At 43.1% G+C, this 17,606-nt stretch overlaps 1 protein-coding gene across 5 annotated transcripts in view; it reads left to right on the top strand.

Moving 5' to 3' along the window:
- rab11fip3 (RAB11 family interacting protein 3 (class II)) overlaps positions 1 to 14,238 on the top strand; it is a 104,693-nt gene extending 90,455 nt beyond the window's left edge. For 4 of the 5 annotated variants that reach the window (XM_080206691.1, XM_080206692.1, XM_080206695.1 and 1 more), the window contains 10 exons: positions 1,392 to 1,466; positions 5,538 to 5,573; positions 6,738 to 6,831; positions 7,271 to 7,374; positions 8,251 to 8,391; positions 9,954 to 10,035; positions 10,350 to 10,487; positions 10,723 to 10,878; positions 10,974 to 11,114; positions 11,390 to 14,238. In XM_080206691.1, the coding sequence (XP_080062817.1) occupies positions 1,392 to 1,466; positions 5,538 to 5,573; positions 6,738 to 6,831; positions 7,271 to 7,374; positions 8,251 to 8,391; positions 9,954 to 10,035; positions 10,350 to 10,487; positions 10,723 to 10,878; positions 10,974 to 11,114; positions 11,390 to 11,521 (1,099 nt within the window). In that variant the 3' untranslated portion in view covers positions 11,522 to 14,238. The remainder of the gene's footprint in view (positions 1 to 1,391; positions 1,467 to 5,537; positions 5,574 to 6,737; positions 6,832 to 7,270; positions 7,375 to 8,250; positions 8,392 to 9,953; positions 10,036 to 10,349; positions 10,488 to 10,722; positions 10,879 to 10,973; positions 11,115 to 11,389) is intronic. The other variant, XM_080206693.1, reaches the window with a different exon arrangement.
- Positions 14,239 to 17,606: the final 3,368 nt, after the last annotated feature.

Below are 17,606 nucleotides of genomic sequence, written 5' to 3'. Positions count from 1 at the left end.
CTTGTGCAAGTTGGCCCTGTACTGTCCTGTTGCTCGGATGTGGAGTTGTATGGAGTGCTTGCTCTTAATCTGGGAGCCAGTGTAAATCAGTGACCACAGGAATGATTGGACAGGACATGGTGCTAGTTAAGAGGGCAGCAGAGTTTTGGATGGGCTCAAAATAAAGGAAGGAAAAATGTTGGAGACCTGTCATGAGTTAATTCTAATTGTCCCTTTTAGAGGTGCAAAAGGCACAAATGGGGATTTTGGCAGCAAGTAAACAGAAGTTGGAGAAAGTTTGAACAACCAAAGGTTGTGGTCTACATCCATGCCAAAACATGAGTACAAAGAGGGAAGAAGCCCAGTAGATGTATGTTGGGGAACTAGCAAAACAAATGCAAGAGCACCAAGGTTGTAATCTCAGTTGCATCCAGTGCCATGTGCTAGTGGATATAGAAATAGGAAGGTAATGCAAATTATTGTGTGATTGGAAATTGGGTGCAATAGGGAGGACTTTGAATTCTTAGAACATTGGAACTGATTTTGGGGGAAGTGGAACCTGTACAGACTGAAAGGGTTGCATCTCAACAGAACCGGGAGCAATGTCCTCGCGGAGGCAGTTTTCTTGCATTGCGGGGCAAATTTAACTAACTTGATGGGATGGGAGCCAGGATGTAGCCTTAGGAAGAATAAATAAGGTGGACAAAGGATTAAGGGAGATGGATAGCGCTGGATCTAGAATTAGTAAGGTATTATGTGAGGTCAAACGAAGAGGGAATTCAGAATTATTCAGGTTAACAGTATATGAATGTAAACCTAAAGCGTGGTAAAACTAGGTTGGTGAACTAATGGTGCAAGTAGGAGGAAAATATCACAAAACCTGGCTTTAAAGACAAAGACGATGGTGGTATTGGCTAAGTACTTGAGAGGTCAAGGACAAAATCTATTTGATTTGAGTTAAGAAACAGTATTGAATGCTGTTGCATGACTGGGTATATTCTATCGGCCATCGACTATTGAGAAAGATGTAGAGGAGCAAACTTGCAGGGAAATTAGATGCAAAAACTGGAATAGTGACAACAGGCTTTAATTATCCTAATAAAGATTAGGATGGTAATACCAGAAAAGGCAGAAGAGGTAGTTTCCTTGGACAGTGAATCTGAGGAGTTAATAATGACAAATAAGAGTGACAAGTGTTAAATAGATATTTTGTCTGTAGAAGACATCTTTCCAAAAATACTTGTAAATTAAGGAGCTTAAAGCAGTTACCATCACTGCAGAGAGTATTAAGAAAATTACTAGAACTAAAGACCGACGAGCCCCAGGAGCTGATGGACTTCATCCTTGGGTCCTAAAAGAAGTGGCTGCAGCAATAGTAGATGCATTAGTTGTAATTCTGTCAAATTTCCTAGGTTCTGGAAAGGTCCTACCAGATTGGAAAATAGCAAACATGACTCTTCTGTTCAAGAAAGAAAGACTGAAAACAGGTAATCATAGGTTGTCAAAGTGAAAATATTAGAATTGATTTTTGAGGTTAAGACAGTCACTTAGAAAATCTTAATGTAATCAGGCTGAGTTTTTGTGAAAGATAAATCATGTTTAACTAATTTACGAGTGTTCTTTGAGGAAGTAACGTGGATTAAACGGAAACCTGTAGTTGTGGTGTAATTTAGATTTCCATTTCCAAAAGGTATGTGATAAGGTGCCACATCAAAGGTTACCATACAAAAAAGAGCACAATGTTAGGGATAACATTACCATGGATGAACAATTGTTTATCAGGAAGCAGAGTAGGAATAAAAATAGATCATATAACTAGTGAAGTGCCACAGGGATCAGTGCTGGGGCCTTGGCTGTTTGCAATGCCTTGGCTGAAAGGGCAAATTATAGTTGCTAAATTTGCTGATGACTTTAAGATAAGTAGGAAAGTAAACTGAGGATAAAAGGTCTACTGAAGGATTTAGATAGGTTAAATTATTGGAAATAAATTGGCAAATAGTATATAATGAGGAAAAATGTGAACTTGTTCATTTTGACAGAATAAAAAAGCAGCAATTATGTGAATGGTGAGAGATTGCAAAACTCTGGTACAAAGGGATCTGGGTGTCCTGGTACGTGAATAATAAGTTTAACATACAGGTTCAGCAAGTGATTACGAAGGGAAATGGAAAGTGGTCATTTATTACAAGCAAAGTCAAGTATAAAAATAGGAAATTTTTTGGTACAATTATACATAGCATTTGTGAGACCACATCTGGAGTACTGTGCAGATTTTGGATTAGGCCACTGGGTGGAGAATGGGGTGGGCCTGGCTCTTTTGAGAGCAGGGGGAGGGGACAGATCTGAGTTCATGAAGAATCCTGGGAGGAGTAGTAAGGAATTTGACGGGCGGGGGGGGTGGAGAGAAGAGTAGAAAGTTGGAGACATGGTGTTTAAGGTGAAAGCTGACATACTGGGTGATCTAAAAATGGATGGGAACCATTTGGCTGGCTGCACTTGATGTTTATAAAGGTGGCACAGTGGTTAGCACTGCTGCCTCAACGCCAGGGACTCGGGTTTGATTCCGTCTTGGGCAACTGTGTGGAGTTTGCACCTTCTCCTTGTGTCTGCGTGTGTTTTCTCCACATGCCCCAGTTTCCTCCCTGGTTAGTTGGATTGGTCATGCTAAATTGCCCCTTAGAGTCGGGGGGCTAGCTAGGGTAAATGCATGGGATTATAGAATAGGGCCTGGGTGGGTTCATGATCAGTGCGGACTTGATGGGCCAAATGGCCTCCTGCAATGTAGGATTCTATGATCCTAAGTCATCAGAACCACATGAAGTGTATCTGAGGATGCTGAGAGAAGTAAAAATGGAAACCGCAAAGGCACTGGCTGTAGTCTTGTGATCCTCCTTGAATGTCGGAGTGGCGTCAGAGGACATCTCCAATAAGACAGGATTTAACCATTTCCCCTTGACATAATAGCATTACCATTGCTGAATCCCTTCACTATCCTGGGGCTTTAACATTGACCAGAAACTGACTAGCCATATAAATATTGTGGCTACAAGCACGGGTTGGGCTGGGAATTCATGGGGGTGGGTGGGAAGTAACTTGCCTCCTGACTAGCCACTCTCCCCATAAGGCACAAGGCAGGAGTGTGATGGAATATTTGCCACTTGCCTGGATAATTGCAGCTCCAAAAACGGTTGAGCTCAACACATCCAGGACAAAGCAGACCATCCCATCACTTCCAAAATTCACTCCCTCCACCACTGGTGCACGGTACCATTGACAAGAAGCACTGCAACAGGTTTCCAAAGTCTTTAGAAGCCCACAACCTCTACCACCATTAAAGCCAAGTGGAGCCGCTGCATGGGAGCACCACCACCTGCATGTCGTTCCCCCCTGCTTCCCCCCCCCCCCCAAACCGCACCATTCTGACCTGGAACTATAGTGTTGTTTCATGTCACTGGGTCAAATTCCTGCAATTCCTTTGTACTGACACCATATGCACTGCTGCCCATCACTTTCTCAAAGACAGTTCAGGATGAACAATAAATGCTGGCCTAGCCAGTAATGCTTTCAATCCCCATGAATGAATAAAAAGAAATGGAACCATAGCATCATGAATACAAAATTGGCTGATTGACAAACAGTGGTGAACGGTTTTTCTGACTGGTAGGCTGTGTATAGTGGGATTCCCCAAGGGTTAGTATTGGGACCATTGCTTTTCTTGTTTTGTTATTGATCTAAACTTGGATGTACAGGGCACGCAATTTGCAGATAACACAAACTTGTATTAATGAATAGCAATGGACTCGAGTAGGCAAACTTCATTTTAAGCTTTTAACTGCAAAGATGCTTTATTGGTATTTGACTGAACAAACTCGCCCCCTAGTGGAAATTGTTGTGGCGTGTTGATACGAGGATATTGGACTTTTAATTTGAGCTTTTGTTCTTTCACCAGGAAATGAACACATTCCTCACTAGTGCATTTAAAGTGAATATTTCCCAATTTCCTCCTGCTTTCACAATGTGAATGGAAATTGAAAATAACATGTATGCAATCATTTTCAGCTGGAGTTCAGGGATTCCCATATATATTGAAAGTGCTGAGATCATGGATACTTATCATTAATTCCAGGAGATATTACCAAAGCTGCCCTGAGTCAGCTCATTATGCAGTGATCAAGGATCCTGATGCTCATCTGATAAATGGACTAAGCCAGAGTGGTCACCTTTGAAATCTTAAGGTGGTGCAGGTTTTGCTATTCCCCACCCCAGTCGGGCTTTCTTCCTGAGCCTTTCATTTTTGTGTTCACCACCGTGGTAATCAGTAAGCAAAACCAACCAAAATTGCAAAACTGACCAGACTCGACTGGAGTTCCAAAATGGATTTTGGTGCATATTTGATGTAGCACTTAGAAGGAATCAAGCAGTGGGATAAGCAGAAAGTGGCCAAAGCTCCGTACGCCAGAATCCGTCACTGAGGGTTGATGTTCACTTTTATGTATTCAAATCTCAAGCTCCCAGCTGCTGATGGGAAGGCCATTTGGAACCATTGTTCTGCAGGGAAATGCTGATTCCATGGCTGGGCTCCCACCTGTGGAAATTGCCATCCACCTCCCCACTTTTGATTAAAGTAGGATATTGCTGGTGCAGTTTTGGCAAAGTAAATCACTGGATAGACAAGGAAGCTCATTAATTTGCAGAAGTTCCTTGGCAGCATCTTTCCACAAAGACCTTGGAGTCAGGAGGGCTCACTCCATGGTAGAACTCTCTTACTCTCCACCCTCTAAACACTCGATTCTGCCGCATTCTGGATCTCTGCGCTCAAGCACTGATTGCAGTTTATATATTGGTTTATTTGGATGAGTTTCAAGTATTTCAAGGTGAGGCAGTACAAGGTGCATTACTGTTTGCTGTTGACCGAATTTTTCAACCAGTGGTGGCTGATTTGGTGGTCTGTATAGATAAGGAAGGCTGGGGGTCCAGACAGTTGATGCTATTTGGGGTATTAAGAGGCTTCTGGCTCTATTCTTCCCATAAGAGTATCAAAATCCTCAAAAGCAGATGAGCATTGAACAGTTATCTTCCACAGAGCCAGGATCTTCCTCCCTGCCTCTCCCAGGGTGGGTCATGTTGAGATCTTTCCTTCCCAGAATTTGTTCACCATAAGATGCAAGTGTTCTTTTAAATTATGGGCATGTGCAGGAAGAATCAATTCCTGAAGTTCAGTGGTGTTTCCGTATGAAGTGATTGACTAGGAGTGCTGCAGAGGAGCCAGAATGTCTGAATTTCCGAATCCCCAGTTTCCTGCTTCCTCTGCTCCAATCTAACTTAGTAAAAAGTCTGACAACACCAGGTTTTAGTCCAACCGATTTATTTGATAGTAAACTCACCTGACGAAGAGGGAAACCTCGAAAGCTTGTGGGTTTACTATCAAATAAATCGGTTGGACTAAAACCTGGTGTTGTCAGACTTTTTACTGTGTTTACCCCAGTCCAACGCCGGCACATCCACACCAATCTAACTTTCCAGACTCAGCATCCTGTTTTTTTTTGTTTTGCTTTCAGCCCCCTCATGCGACTCAGCAGCAAGAAGGTGGCTTGGTAAGTAGAGGCTGCGGCTTGTGTCTGTAAGAATGGAAAGTTGTGATCAAACATTTATGGTGGTTTTGGGAGAAATGTGACTCAAGTTGCAAAGAGAAGTGCACTGGAGAAAAGTAGCCCTGTTTAAATTCTGCAGCCAACCCAGCACCACCTTGTTGCTCACCCTCATTGTAAATGAGTATTTTGGTCAGATGGTATTACATGGTTCTTATGGAACAGTTAACGATGGCAGTCTGAGAGAATGGAAGATTTGCTGCTGCTTCATACGACATGCAAGCTTTCACAAATTTAGTTGGCATAAGAAAATTACATGTCAGGATCTAAAGAGGCAGTTTTTTTTTTAATTTCATGGGCATTGCTGCCCATCCCTAGTTCCCCTTCAGAAAGTGGCAGTGAGCTGCTGCCTTTCAGGGGTAACTGCCTTTAAAGCTTGTGCTGTCTTTCAGAAGCTGCACAATTTTGATTTGCAACATTTTCTGTAATTGCAATGGGGAAGCAGCTGTATTTGCACGACTGAATTTTAAGGGCTTTTTTCCCCCCAGTGTCTTTTTAGGGCATTGGTGTCTCTTGCCATCCAGTCTGGGCACACAGATGTAAAGAACAGGGAAGAGTTAGCTGCACAGGTGGAAGTATTAACCTGGCTGCCCTGATTCCTGGGGGCAGGGTGTGAGTAGAGAATGTAAATTGTGGTTGTCTGACTCCCTGATGTGGTGTAACAATTTTTATGCAAGTGACCCATGTCCTCTGCTGTGCAGCTGGTTTCCTCCCATATGTGCTGAATCTTGTGTTGGGTTCAGGTGTGTACAATATTAGCGAGGGCAGTTTTGGGGCTCTGATCGGAGTGGAAGGCTACAAACTAATTGGTCAGGAATCCAGTGCTTTAGAGTCCACGGGGTATGTGTAATAACACCCAAGTTCTTTTCTTTAAAATGCCATAGTAAAACTGTGCTGTAGCTGGGTATGCTGAGATGTGACTTGCTGTATTAAAGTGTGAAAGTTGTATTTGAGTTGATGACCAATTAGAGTTTAAGGCTTTAACTGCTTTGCTGTGAAGCGCCTGGCACAGCTTGTCTGAGCAATCGCTCTGACAAAGAGCTTGCACTGTGTGGTCAGCTGTGGAAATAGGCTTTGTCTCTTAATACTGAACACATTGTCTAATTGCAGGCACCTCCAGCAGAACAGCGCAGGCAACAGCGACAGTATGGAGAATCTGTCCAAGAACACTCTGGGTTTCATTCCCTCGGATCTCAGTGATCAGGTCAGTCTGATTTTGCAAATGCTTTGCATTCCTTTGAACCTTAACTTTTTGTTTAAAGGCCTTCAAATATTTGGTACTTTGTTTGAAGGCACTGCATTCATTAGAGAATATCACTTGAAACTGTTACTGTTTCTGGGGGATATTGCTTTGGGACAGGCAGGTGCAGCTCTGCTCAAAGTCCATGATTTGTCTTTGTACAAATTTTCCTTTTTTGCTCGGAGTTTTCACTAGCCTCTGCACCCCTCGTGGCTGGGAACAACCGATTGCCTGAGCCCACTTGTACATCTTCCAGCTGCGAGGTTGGGAACAGCCTTTGGCTTCACTTCAGGTGACATGGCTGTATATATGAATTGGAGAAATGTGACTCTGAAATCCGTTCTGTTTTCTGCCATAGCACCAAGTTCTGATCCTTCATGTTATCTCGCTCTATGTTGTGCAGGTGATATTCCTGGAGAAACGAGTCAGTGAACTGGAGCAAGACAGTACGACCAACGGAGAAACCCACAACCGTCTGAGACAGGAGAACCTGCAGCTGGTGCACAGGTATGAACCATGGCATCATCAGACACCCCAGTGAGGGTGGCAACTGTGCTCAATGTAGTGCAATTGATGCATCAGTGTCTGACCCTTTAGGTATTAATTCTGTAACCCAAAACGGACTGCATATTGACTGCACTAATTCAATGGCAGGAATTTTATCGGCCCACCTATCATGAGAATCAGTGTGGGCAAGGAGCAGAACATGGAGAGATGTGTTGCCTTCGGGCGGGCTTTTACTGTTTCGGGACGACTGAGGCCATAAAATCTTGCCCAGTGTGTTTTAAATTGTATTTATAAAATGCCACTTTTGGAGCAGGAACTGATTGGAAGCACTGGAGCTTCATAAATGCCCAACTGACCTACTTGAAACCAGTTTAGTTTAAAAAGATCCTAGATCCAATTTGGCCAAGAGTAGGGATTCAAGTTCAAGTAAAATAAAATTCCAGTTGACTTCTGTCAAGGACTAACTGGATGCGCTGGGTTTATTCATTGAAGCAGTTGTATTTCAAAATGTCTTCATGTCCTCAGACACTCTATGCTTCATATTCAGTAATGTTTTGAGATGCAGCCACTGTCCTATAGACAAACTTGGCACTAATTTACATGTAAGATTCCCTGAGCCGCAAAGGCAACAAATGATATATTGATATTCAGAGTAGTTCCTAGTAATTTATTCTACAACTCTTTACAATTTGGGTAGTTCAGGCAGTGTGAGAAACAGTTTTTCCCATCACTACAGCTCGAGACACTACTACCAGTCCACATTAAACTCACTGATTCCGAAAATGGATACTGTGCTCTGAATAAAATCAGTAAAAGCAGAGAAGACCCAGTTGTCAGTGTGAAGAAAGCTTATTATTCTTTTACACCTCTGAACAGGGCAAATGCACTGGAGGAACAGCTCAAGGAGCAGGAGACCAGGTCTGAGCAGATGTTACTGGAGGAAATTAAGAAGCAGAAAGAAGCTTTGAGCAAAGTGGAACGAGAGCAGGTCATTGAGATTGAAAATCTGCATACCAGGTAAGTAAATGTTCAAAAAATTCCCATGGCCAAAATACAACTTGACAGAAACCGGATAACTTAAGTGAGCCAAAGATAGGATCAGCCTCATCTTTAGTATTTGAGTTTTGGGCTGGATAACGGTGGTCAGTGACATCGTTTTCTGTCAAGCAAGTTCACGTTACTACCAAGATGTCTGTAGTGAAGCACTGGTTTTGAAGCTAAGGGAGAGATAGTTGAACCTTGTTGAGAGACGGTTATTGCCTGGCATGAATGCCACCAGCCACTTGTCAATACAAGCCTGGATTTTGCAGTCATGTAGATGGGACTAAGGGTGGTGCCCTTAAGTGATGTCCTGACAAACAGATGGACTGAGTAGGGTATTAAGACCACTGATGTAGGGAAGGAACCAAGTGAGCCTTTGGAAGCCTGACTTTCCAGGAAATAAATGTCCCACCAACCATAACACTGGACCATTTTTATTCATTCTGAGTGGGCAACAAACGATGGTCCTGCTGACAATGTCTACATCCCAATTGTTCTCAAGTGGTAGTGAATTTTTGCAAAATATATGATGTCAGTGTACCCACAGGACTTTAAGGAAGGGAATTCCAGTTTTTTGACCCAGTGACAATGAAGGGATGACAATATATCCAAGTCATGGTGGTGTGTGACTTGAAGAGGACCTTGCAGGTGGTGGTATTCCCATGTGTCTGGTACTCTTGTCACAGGATCCCCACAGTGCAAAAGGAGGCCATTTGGCCCATTGAGTCTATACTGACTCTTTGACAGAGCATCTTAGCCAGGCCCAGCACCCTATCCTGTCTCTGTAGCCCCATGCATTTACCCTGCAAATCCCCCTATCTACAAATCTTGGGACATTGAGGGGCAATTTAACATAGCCAATCCACCTAACCTGCATATCTTCAGACAGGGTGGAAACTGGAGCACCCAGAGGAAAGGCATGCAGCTACGTGGAGAATGTCCAAACTGCACACAATCACCAGGGCTGAAATCAAACCTGGATCACTGGTACTGAGGCAGCAGTGCTGAACACTGTGCTGCTCCAAATGTTGGAGATCGTGGCTTGGAAGGTGCTGTTTGAAGAAGATTGGCAAGGTGCTGTAATGCATCTTGTAGCTGGTGCAGACTGCTTGCTACCACTGAGAGTGAATATTTACAGTGGTGGATGGAATATCGATTGAGAGGGCTAATCAAATATATCAGGAAAGCTCATAAATGTTGCAGGATGATATGCCAAAGGCTTTGGAAGACTTGAAAATATCCAGGGCAGTGAAACCTGAAGCACATTAACTAGTAGGGATCTGTAGTTTCCAATTCTCTCTGTTTGCATTTCATTCCTCCTTGTTGAGGTTCTGTCTGTATATGTTTAACTAATGGAGGAACTGAATTAATCTCAGCATTGCCCTTTAAGTGAGTCCTCAATAGTTGGTTAAAGCTTGCTACCTGATCAGTGAAGTGGTCCCTCTGCACAGTGTAATTTATACAATATGAAGACAGTTGCAATATGTGCAGCATTTTATAATGAACAGTGTTACATTTGCTTGTCTATCTACACTCAGGCTACATCAGTTGGATGAGGAGAATGGGGAATTGCGAGCGTGCATTCCCTGTCTTCGGGCTAATGTCGAGAGACTAGAGGAGGTATGTTTGCATTTTCCTTGGGCACCATGTTAATACAAGTCTGCATGATTTTCTGTCCACTGTCAGTATTACTTGCTGTCCTTTGTAGAAAATGTCAGCAAAACCCCTTTTTTTATCAGCCCAACTCTTGTATTTAGGGGTAAAATGTGTTCCTTTGCCTGTGTCACTGCCCACCACCCGCCCCCCCCCCCCCCCCCCCCAACCCCAAACACACCCCTGCACACAATGCTGACCTGTTAATAGGTCCTGATATGGTCGCCCCAGCAATTGCATTCTTGCATGGGGAACACACACTCTGGTGTTTTCTATTTTAGGAGAAGCAGAAGCTGTTAGATGAAGTGGATGAACTGATGCAGAAACTTAAGGAAGAGCAAGAGAACAACCAGAAATTGTCAGATAAACTCTTACACAAGCAATATCTGTTTCAGAAAGAAAAGGAAGCTACTCAAGAGGCAAGTAGTTGTGCATTTCTTTCCCCCCTTCCCACCTGCAATCCAAAGGAGCAGAGATCTGTCTTTTCCAGATGCACTGCTCCAGTGAGTGATCTTTGCTTCAAGTAATCATCTAAAACTTGACGTGATTCCTAGATTATGTTTGGAACGTTTCTTTGTTCTTTGGAAATCGAATCCTGCCATGCCTACCTGATTTAGACTAGTTTTAGTTGACTGTTTTCCTTCTGCTCTGTAGCTCATAGAGGACCTGCGGAAACAATTAGAGCAGTTGCAACTCTTCAAACTGGAAACTGAGAGGTTACGTGGACGCTCAAGCAGTATTGGGCTACAGGAATACAACAGCCGCAATAGAGAGACTGAGCTGGAGCAAGAGATTAAACGGCTCAAACAGGTACAAGTGATTAGGATTATGTCACTCCATCCGCTTTGCAGTAATAGCAGTGGAATAGTCAGTATGTAATAGTTCGTGTCTCAATCTTTATCTAGGATAACCAAAATCTGAAGGAGCAAAATGATGAGCTGAATGGACAGATCATTAACCTGAGTATCCAGGGAGCAAAGAGTCTTTTCACAGCTTCTATCGCAGAATCAATAGCTGCAGAAATCAGTTCTGTTTCTAGGGATGAAGTAAGTTATAGTGCCTGGCATTTGCCTTCACGCTTCACATTTTTAAAAAAAATCTGTTGACCTTTTGGGGGGAAAAAGCGTAACCATTTGCAGGCATGAGTTTGGGTCATGGTGCCCATAATCAGGGTGGAATTGGTTGAACCCTGACCAAGGGGTAAGGGAGCAGTCACTGGGGTCTAGGAACAGGGCAGAGATACATTGGTGTGGGAAATTGTGTACTATTCCCAGTCACTCTGCTTAAATGCACTCATGTTATTTTTCTGTCTTGATCACAGCTCATGGGTGCTGTTCAGAAACAGGAAGAGATCAACTACAGGCTGCAGGATTACATTGATCGAATTGTTGTGGCAATCATGGAGACCAATCCTGCGATTCTCGAGATCAAACACACTGAGGCACACTCCTAGCCTTTCTCAGGACCAGTGTACAAACAGTAGCTCTTCTGTTATTTGTGTGTAAATCGCAAGGCAGTTCCTTGCAGCAATCTTTTGTCCTAACTTTGAACCATGGACCTGTGTAAATCCTGCACAGCTTCACTTCTATCTTCATGCCAAGGTACGAAAGGCAGTTGTGTCATTTCCTGCAGGTTTTCTGTTCCCCTTTCACAGGTGGGTTTGACTGGGGATCATAGTATGGACAACTACCCTGGACTGCCAAAGTGTCTCTCAGTAATATAAAAGCATGTCATTAAAATGCAGTGAAGTAAGGTGATGCATTATTAATGATGGGGGAGGGCAGAACAGACCCTCAACAGCATAACCTAGGCTCATAACTTAAGCCCTTACTTGCGGGTGATGTTTGTGTTGTCTTGTCCCACCCACTCAACTCATGGGAATGTCTGGATGCGTAGCTGGTCACCAATTGAATGCTCACAAAATCCTGCACAAAACTGGTTCAGGTTTGTGATGCATACAGTGGGATTTGCCATTTTGCTCAGACTTGGCCCACTTGTGTTTTCTGTTTTGAATCCTTGCTCAAAGCTCACACCTTGGATCCAGAATCTAATGCCCACATTTGTTTAGAGACATGGGATTTAATATTTTTGCCTTTCCAGGGTCGTCATCCTGGCAGAGCACAGCTGCCTTTCAGGATGATTTTTAGTGAAAACACATCTCTGCTTCCAGTTGTTCAGAATCAATTGCCCAATTTGTAGTAAGTCGTATTATGTCCTGCCAGGTCTAATCTTAGAGCTGCAATTTCAACTTCTGCCTCCTTTAGACTGGGTTTAATGTTCTTAATGTGATGAGACTCGAGCTGAAACTGGTGTGAGATTGTTAATTTCAGATAATGGGGCAGATCGATAATTCAGTGGAAATATTTCATCAGCTGCACCTCGATCTGACTTTTGGAAATCAGGTGAGATTCCAACTCGTATTGATAATTCAGTTATGTACTTTTCCTAAAGACACAACACAGATTGTACTTGAACCCATCTGTAACACAACACTGCTCACTGAAGCACCCCACGCCCCCACATAACACTGCTTTGTACCAAGTACCTTTATGATGACACTAACTGACACCACTTGTTGCACAATTACCCACTGTTCTTTGTCCTGTTGTTGCACTGATGCTGGCTGTTTAATGTTGCTTTATAGTGATGCTCACATTGTTGTTCTTCTTTTGCATTACTCGCCAGCAAAGTGCATGGTTAAGCAACTGACCTCTCATCTGCTGTGACACCTGTGATCTGTGCAAATGCATACAAGTGCTCAGCAACACTACAAAATTTATCCAGAGTTTTGTCACTTTTGGTCCCTTCACTTTGTATCTGTTAAATTTTAACTCACTCCTAAATACGCAAGACCCCCATCTGAGGTTCAAGATGAGTCATTGTCCATATTTGCATGCTGAGGCATGGAAAGAGCTAAACTTGCTGCTAGAGAATTTTGAGTAGCTCCTGTTTTGTCCATTGCTGCATAGTCCCAGTTTTTACTCCCTCCACTGGACCCTAGCTCACTCTTGAGTGTATATGAAGCACTATCTGGGCAGTCTTGCTGTGATATCTGAGAACTTGAAGTCCAGGTATTTCAAAACAGTTTTGCTTTCATGAAGACATGCACTCTGCCCCTTGCTAACATACAGATCATTCTACTTGGCATTTCTGATCCTCATGATGAAATGGTGTGATGAAATCAATGGGCAAGGGCATTTTCTTTAATTCATGCTCAGTCTTGGTGGCTGCAAATCAGAAAATGTAGTATGTTTGCAGAGCATGCTCATTCTAATAAACACATATCCTCTACATTTGCTTCATTGTCCAAGGAGCTGATGAGTTGTAGCCTGTTTTATATTGGACAGCTACTGCTGAGAGCCTCCCTCAAGTCTGTTCTATTTCACCTTTGGTTGGAAGATGTTAGTATGACACAATAAGGTGCATGTGAGAGCTTCAGTTCATGGAGCATTCTCCTAGTGCCTCTTGTGCCTTCTGCATGAGTTCCATTGATACAAGGTGCTGCTGTGTGCTTGTAAACTTTGCTGCATGGTCTCTGGTGTAAATCGATGTACATTTTGAATTTTCTATCCTTGCACAGTAGAAAGTTATTTTTTATAGAATGAGGGCAGATTTATACTGGAGTCGGATAACTAATGGATTCATTAGAATCACTTGACAGCTCAATTTTGTAAAGTTAATAGGTTGTCTGTATATAGTAGGAAACTGACGGAACAGGTTGAATGTTGATTTCTTTATGGTCAATGCATTAACTTGCACTCAACTAGCCATGAAGATGATGATACTGTCAATGATTATGTATAAATGAAATGTCTTAAAAATATTTTGTCTTATCAATGTAGTGTCCTAATAATTGAAGAAAACTGATGTAAGTTGAGTGAGATTTCTCATCTTAAACTGTTTTTAAACTTCTGATCCTGGTTTGTGTGCTGCTTCTTCACCAGAACTAATCTAAGCATCAATATTTGCTGTTTATACAGAAGCTGCCCATTAACCAGGGAATAAACATTGCATTGATCATCATAGCAATCAGTGAGTGTACAGAAATATTGGGTTTGCAATCCTGTATAGACTAGCTTTACTTGGTGCTGAGGTATGGAATGAATGGTGATATGTGGCTACTGTAAGCATCCAGACAGATATACTGATTAAAATCTCTAGAGCAACAAATTTGTGTCTCTGCAAAGTTTTGTGTAACAATTACCATCAGCTGTGCCATAAATCCAGTGTGACTAATATTGAGGGGTACTACCCTGAAGATGGAAGGTGGTTAGTACAAATCCGTTGATCACCATACTCTACTCTAGCTGAAGTCAAAGAACAACACAGCACAGGAAACAGGCCTTTCGGCTCAACGAGCCCACACCGCCATTTTAACATTGAGTACCCCCTCCCCCCCCTCAAACCCATGACCCTTGTCTATACTTATGGCATTCCACATTGAGGGAAGACTAATTTAGGGACAATTTGTTACACCAATTAACCTAACAGCACATCTTTGGGGTGTGGGAGGAAACCGGAGCACCCGGAGAAAACCCATGCAAGCACAGGGAGAATGCGCAAACTCCTGCAGACACTGGCCCAAATCCATGTATCTGCACAGCAAACAGTGATAGTCACTGAGCTGTTGTGTTGCCCAGCATCTGGTACAGTTTAAGCGAACACTAACAATGTGAAGTACTAGGCTACTCTTGCAACAACCAAGAGCAGCCCTTCAACGACCCATTGCGTGTATGCCCCTTGTTGGACTGAAGCACCTGTGAATTAAAAGAGAAAAACATCAATACCATGCACATCCTTATACAAACATTTAAGGGAATCCCCAGAAGCTCAAATGTAAAACAAGTGAGCCAGAAAATATGCAGGAAGGTCCATAGGAATCAATTGATTTCCCAGGGATGTTCCAAGGCTCCTGAACCTTATTTAAAACAGTCTCCTATATCCCTCCATCTGCATTCAACTCATGTGCCTATCTAAGTAACTCAAACAACTCCAGCAGGCCTGCCTCCACCACCTTGCTTGGCAGACATTCCATACTCCCACTACCTTCTGTGTGAAAAACCTCCCTCTAACAGCCGAATTATACCTCACCCTAAGCCCGTGGCCCCTTGTAATGTGTGTTTCCAATCTAGGAACAAGCTTACCACTGTTCACTCTATCTATAACCTTCATAATCTTATATACCTGTATTAGATCTCCCCTCAGTTGCCATCTTTCAAGGGAAAACAGCCCCAATTTGCCCAATCTTTCCTCATAACCCAGTCCTTCCATACCAGGCAGCATCCTGGTAAACCTCCTCTGCACTCTCTCCAGGATCTCCATGTCTTTCTGGTAGTAAGGCGACCAGAACTGGATGCAGTACTCCAAATGCGGCCTAACCAACGTTCTATACAACTGCAACATTAGACTCCAACTCTTATACTGTATACCCCTTCCTATAAAGGCTAATTTACCATAAGCTTTCTTCACAACCTTCTCCACTTGTACTGCCACCTTCAAAGACTTGTGGACTTGCACCCCCAGGTCCTTCTGCATTTCTATACTCTTTATAGGTCTACCCTTTATCATAACTCCCCACTATAATATTTCTCCCAAAATGCATCACTTCACATTTATCAGGATTAAATTCCATCTGCCATTTAGCTGCCCAATATACCAGCCTATCTATATCCCATTGTACTGTCTGACACTGCTCCTCACTGTCTGCCAATCCAGCCATCTTTAATGTCATCTGCAAATTTGCTGATCATGCCTCGTACTCCCTCTTTCGAGTCATTTATGTATATTACAAATAGAAGAGGTCCCAGTACTGAGCCCTGAGGCACACCACTAGTGACAGACCTCCAGCTAGAAAAGGACCCTTCCCCTACTACTGTCTCCTATTACCAAGCCAGTTATCAATCTATCTAGATACCTGTCCTTGTATTCCATGAGCCTTAACCTTTTCAACCAACCTACCATGAGGGACTTTGTCAAACGTCTTACTGAAATCCATATCGACAACATCAACGGCTCGTTCTTTGTCGACCGTTTTTGTCACCTCAAAAAATTCTACCAGATTCGTAAGGCAAGACTTCCCCTTAAAGCCATGCTGTGTATCCCTAATCAGATCACAATGCTCTAAATGCTCATACATCCTATCCCTAAGAATCCTCTCCATCAACTTGCCTACCACTGACGTTAAACTCACCAGCCTATAGTTACCAGGGTTATCCTACCCTTTTTAAACAACGGTACCATGTTTGCTATCCTCCAGTCCTCTGGGACCTCACCTGTGTCCAAAGAAGAGACAAAGATTTGTGTCAGAGGCCCAGCAATTTCATCTCTCACCTCCTGAAGCAGCCTAGGATAAATGCCAGAGATTTATCAGTTTTAATGCTACCTAAAAGCCCTTCAACTGGTCTACAGCTCCCTCCAAGACAGCACCAGACATTAAGCCCCTCTCCTTCATGAATACCGACGCAACATATTCATTCAGGATCTCCCCCATTCCCTCGGACTCTAAGCACAGTTCCCCCTCCTCTGTCCGAGAGGACCGATTTTTCCTCTAACCACCCTTTTGTTCCTGACATAGGAGTGAAATGCCTTTGGATTTACCTTAATCCTGTCTGCCAAAGCCATTTCATGCCCCCTTTTTGCCCTTCTAACTCCCCATTTGAGCTCCCTCCTACTCTCTATTCCTAGGTGCTTAGACTTAACATACACCTCTCGTTTCTTCCTGACCAAGTCCTCAATATCCCTAGTAATCCACGGCTCTCCAATCCTACCTTTCCCATCCTTCCTCTTAACCAGCACATGTCTTTCCTGCAACCATTTCAGCTTTCCCTTGAAAGCCTCCCACATGCCAAACGTGGACTTGCCCTCGAACAGCCTATCCCAGTCTGTATCCCTAAGTTCCTGCCTAATCCAGCTGTAGCTAGACTTCCCCCAATTTAGCACCCTCCCCTTAAGACAGCACTCATCTTTGTCTACTTTAGGATATTAATGGAAAGAGTTGTGGTCACTGTTAGCCACATGTTTGCCAGATATTAAAGATAGAAGGATGATAGGAGTTGAGGGCCTGAATGCAATTAATGTCACTAGAAAGGTAGTGCTTGATAGACTAATGGGACTGAAGGTGGACAAGTCCCCAGGACTGGATGGAATGCATCCCAGGGTTCTGAAGGAAATGGCAGAGGTGATAGTGGATGCCTTAGTGATTATTTACCAAAGTTTGCTGGATTCTGGGGAAGTGCCAGAAGATTGGAAAACGGCTAATGTTACGCCGCTGTTTAAAAAAGGTAGCAGACAAAAGGCAGGGAATTATAGGCCGGTTAGTTTAACATCTGTAGTTGGAAAAATGCTTGAATCCATCATCAAAGAAGAAATAGCGAGGCACCTAAAAAGGAATGGTTTGATGGAGCAGACGCAGCACGGATTCGTTAAGGGGAAGTTGTGTTTGACGAATTTATTGGATTTCTATGAGGATGTGACTAGGGCGGTAGACAGAGGGAAACTGGTGGATGTGGTGTTTCTAGATTTTCAAAAGGTGTTTGATG

Source organism: Carcharhinus amblyrhynchos, chromosome 18 (assembly GCF_965287045.1).
Source record: "Carcharhinus amblyrhynchos chromosome 18, sCarAmb.v2.hapA, whole genome shotgun sequence".
NCBI classification, from domain to species: domain Eukaryota; kingdom Metazoa; phylum Chordata; class Chondrichthyes; order Carcharhiniformes; family Carcharhinidae; genus Carcharhinus; species Carcharhinus amblyrhynchos.
This window is presented reverse-complemented; position numbering and strand designations above follow the sequence as displayed.